The sequence below is a fragment of the Ylistrum balloti genome, unplaced genomic scaffold (assembly GCF_031769215.1).
Source record: "Ylistrum balloti isolate Yb309-2 unplaced genomic scaffold, AGI_CSIRO_Ybal_v1 Utg372286, whole genome shotgun sequence".
Taxonomy (NCBI): Eukaryota; Metazoa; Mollusca; class Bivalvia; order Pectinida; family Pectinidae; genus Ylistrum; species Ylistrum balloti.
In genome coordinates, this window is record NW_026783063.1 from 2013 (window position 1) to 6029 (window position 4017).

The 4017-nt window shown below is 36.0% G+C and overlaps 1 protein-coding gene across 1 annotated transcript; it reads left to right on the forward strand.

Moving 5' to 3' along the window:
• Positions 1–267: 267 nt before the first annotated feature.
• On the forward strand, positions 268–3632 carry LOC132564452 (uncharacterized; the record flags this gene model as incomplete). The annotated part of the gene is made up of 3 exons (XM_060229105.1): positions 268–515; positions 1685–2038; positions 2516–3632. Coding segments are annotated over 3 exons (1719 nt in total), but the record flags the coding sequence as incomplete, so codon positions are not given.
• Positions 3633–4017: the final 385 nt, after the last annotated feature.

Sequence of the window (4017 nt, forward strand, 5' to 3'; positions counted from 1 at the left end):
ATCATAATTAATTATGTTTGAAGATGGCATTGATATTGGATCTTGACAATGCACACTAATTCACTTGTACATGACATTTCCAAACAACAGGAAAGTACGAACTCATTAACGAAAGATTAATTCAAATTCAAAATATATGAATCTATGACAAAAGATGAATAAAGGCGAAATAAAAGATTTTGTGATACTTTACATGGTGCAATGGTAAAATAATTAAGATATTTTTCTTAACAAAATTTAGGGTTATGCACCTCTTCCACAATTCAGCGGAAGTGGTATTTGGGTGGAATCAACGATATCAGCGATGACGGAGGATGTAGTAAGGACAGCGGAGAACAGACTTATGACGTCATCATCGTCCAGAGTGTGATACAATGCCTTGCCTTATTTCAGCCAATAAGTAAAACATATGTTAACTTTAACAAAACAAGCATGGAATGCACAATTCGTGCTACGGTGTCTACAGAGGAGGTATATATACGAGAGGGACCCTCACTCGAAATGCACCCAAGTAAGTATAATATCATACTGCCCATATAATTGTCTTTTGCATTCTCTCCAAATAAGTTTTTAGGTGAATGGTTTATATATATATATATATATTAACACTTTTTCAATGCATATATATTGAGTTTCTTCCCTTTGACGATAAAAATGTATTTAATGTATAAATATTGGGTTACTGAACGTAATATTTAAGTAAATTGAGAGAGAAATTCTGTCGAATTACCGCACGCGCTAAAATACAGCTAAAATATATTTGACAATTGTATTTCGACAAGGGCACAGCCAGTTGCAGGATAAAAATGATATAGGAACATTGTTAGTTTATAACCATAGCTTGAAATGATATATGTGAATTTGTAGCTTTTGACCACAGTATAAAATTATATAGGGATGTTTGTAGCTTTTGACCATAGTATAAAATGATTTAGGGATGTTTGCAGCTTTTGACAATGTTTTTAAATGATATAGGGATGTCTTTAGCTTTTGCCCACGGTATAAAATGATATAGGGATGTTTGTAGCTTTTGACCACAGTATAAAATGATATAGAAATGTTTGTAGCTTTTGACCACAGTATTAAATGATATGGGGATGTTTGTAGCTTTTCACCACAGTATAAAATGATATGGGGATGTTTATGGTTTCTGGATATTGTATACGTGATTGAGATAGTGGCCTTTCTGTAGCATGAAATCATTATTTCCATAAGATATTGTCGTTGTTTTTACAAAAAGGGAAAAAAGTCAGTTATTTAATTTGTGAATTACATGAAACCAGGGTTTCACATTTTCTCATTTGACTGGGTGTGAAAGTAACGTTAATTTATGTAGGAAATTTACATATTTGAGTATTTTTGTTAAGTTTCAGAAAATATTCAAAGTTGGTCAAATTATAAGTATAGGGTAATTATTGACATTGAATGGAAGTCTTAAAATACTCAAAATTGTGAAATTCATGACCCTAGTATCTCATAAAATTTCCCCTTGTGAGGGATAAAGCTTACTATGGTTTATATAGAAAACTTATATTTACACATCATTTATTTTAATTTTCAATGGCAACAATTCAAACTTGGTCACATTATTAATATGGGCTGGCGGTTTAATTTTATGCACACAGAAAGTTGTCACTCAGGTGACCACTAATGCCTGTTGGTCTCTTGTTTATGTTATAGTCAGCTGCAATGAAACTTGGGAAGTTCTGTACGAGGTGAACGCAGACGGCAGTGTCCTGTACGGCTCCAAATCGGACGTGCTTAATGCTGCACTAAAGGGTGACGACTTAAGAATACAACTGGTACCTGATTTTTATATAGAGGTCGACGATATAATAATCATAAACGGCGTCGTTTGCACATCATCTGTATTCGGTCTATCAAAGAGCAGCTGGGACACTTTTGAGCCTGATATGTACTGGGAATTCATCAAAGTGTGTGAGCATGGCGTGGTGGAATATGGCAGAATTTATCTTGGTAAATCAGAAACGCCATCCACCTCATCACATAAAGGCATGCGTTCTATTTGGTTTAACAGGTAACTATGTTTTCAGCAAAAGTACTTCTATCTACAAAATATTTCTAAAAAATTGGAAATTAAAATTATTGTACGAAAGCCAAGAAAGGTCAAATTTCGAAGGGAAAAAATTAAATTGCTTTATTACGCGAATAAAAACGTAATGACGCCTTTTCAGAAGTCGTAATAACGGGAGTACGATTTTTTTTATTTTTTTTCCCTTCGAAATTTGACCTTTCTAGGCTTTCGTATTATTGAGCTAACATCATCTGATATATTAATTTTATGAAACATCGATGCGTTATCTATGATATATCTATAATGAATCAACTGACGACAATCATGATAGTGTCAGTAACTTTAAAGTATACTGTGTATAATGATGAGAAAACATCAAGTGTGTAATATCGAAAGATATCAAGGAAGAAGAGTATAGACTTGGTGACTAATAATTTTACTAGTAGAGTAAATCACTGATGTTCTTAAAACACTTTTTAGACGATTGCGGCAAAGCGAATCTCAGATGAATCCTTTGTATTGCAATTTGGCCGACGGATCTTCTAATTGCGGTGACCTGTACAACTTAACTGATGCCGCGAAAGAAGGAATGGGCATCAAAATAGTGGAAAACCCTGGTAGTACAACACAAATTGTTTATTCAGCCAATCGCGTTGAAGTGTTTAATGGTAACTGTGGAATTGCGATTCAAACTGTTTGGAGAGTTGCGTCGTTTAAAGGAACTACGGATTACACCAAGTGGTATACAACACCTTTCCGTTGGATCGTGACGCTGAAATCCACTTCTGGCTCCAAAGAAACTTCTTTTCCAGACATTGGTTCTGGTACAGCTGGGCCTCAAATTTTTTCAGACACATCAGGCAATAATTGGTTTGTTGACTACTGTTGGACTCACAGTTTTACTCATGATGTCAACGGTGGTACAACTCTTGGTTCTAAACAAGAACTGATTAACATGATACGACTTGGTAGGAGAGTGAGAATCGTATTTGACGGTTATGCAATGGAAGCTGACAACATTGTGATTCAGGACGGGCTAGTCACTGTCCAGCTACTTAGTCAGGTTGTATCAAAGACACAAACTCAACAGAACGTCGGAAATGTCATAATCAAATTTGTCAGAATATCTACGAAGGGAGATATGTTAACGGATATGTATTATCTCGGCACCTCGTTGAGGGTGGAATCTAAAGAATCCAATATGGCTACTTCGTGGTTTATTGACACTAGAACATGGAGTCTGGTTCTCGGTACAGATTCAAGTGGAACTGCTATTCACGGATCCAAACTTGACTTGACAGAAGCTGTTCGTTCTGGATCGCGATTGCGCTGTATCGTTAAACAGTCGCCTACAGAGAGCCTCATTATAACCGCAGACAATATCCAAGTGAACACCGACGGAAACATTGCTGCTCAATTTTTTCGGTTGGTGAAATTCGACGACAATGACAACAGCTTTATTCCGTTTTGGAGAATATTGATTCTTACAACCAACGGCGAGATGAAGGAAACACGCTGGACGATCGGGAAGCATGAACACAGAGGTAGCCATGTAGATTATGTCGCGATAGACTGGTTTGTTGATCAAGTTCCTTAAGTGTCTCAACTTTCAATTCTACAGCGCTAATGGAAGCGACTTAGCATGGACAGTGATAACATTACTGTTACTCTCTTGGTAAAAACGATATTGAGCAAGATATCGATCATTTATATTACTTTGTTTACATTCTAATTTGTCATTGTTCTTGTGATATCGTCACAATAATACATAGCATAGCTGTACAATACTATGTCTGCACTTGCTTAGGATAATAAAGCTGCACGGTACCATGTCTGTACTTGTATGAGATGGTATAGCTGTGAGGTATTATGTCTGTACTTGTATGAGAAAGTACAGCTGTGAGGTACTATGTCTGTACTTGTTTAGGATAGTATAGCTGTGAGGTACTATGTCTGTACTTGTATGAAATAGTATAGCTGTG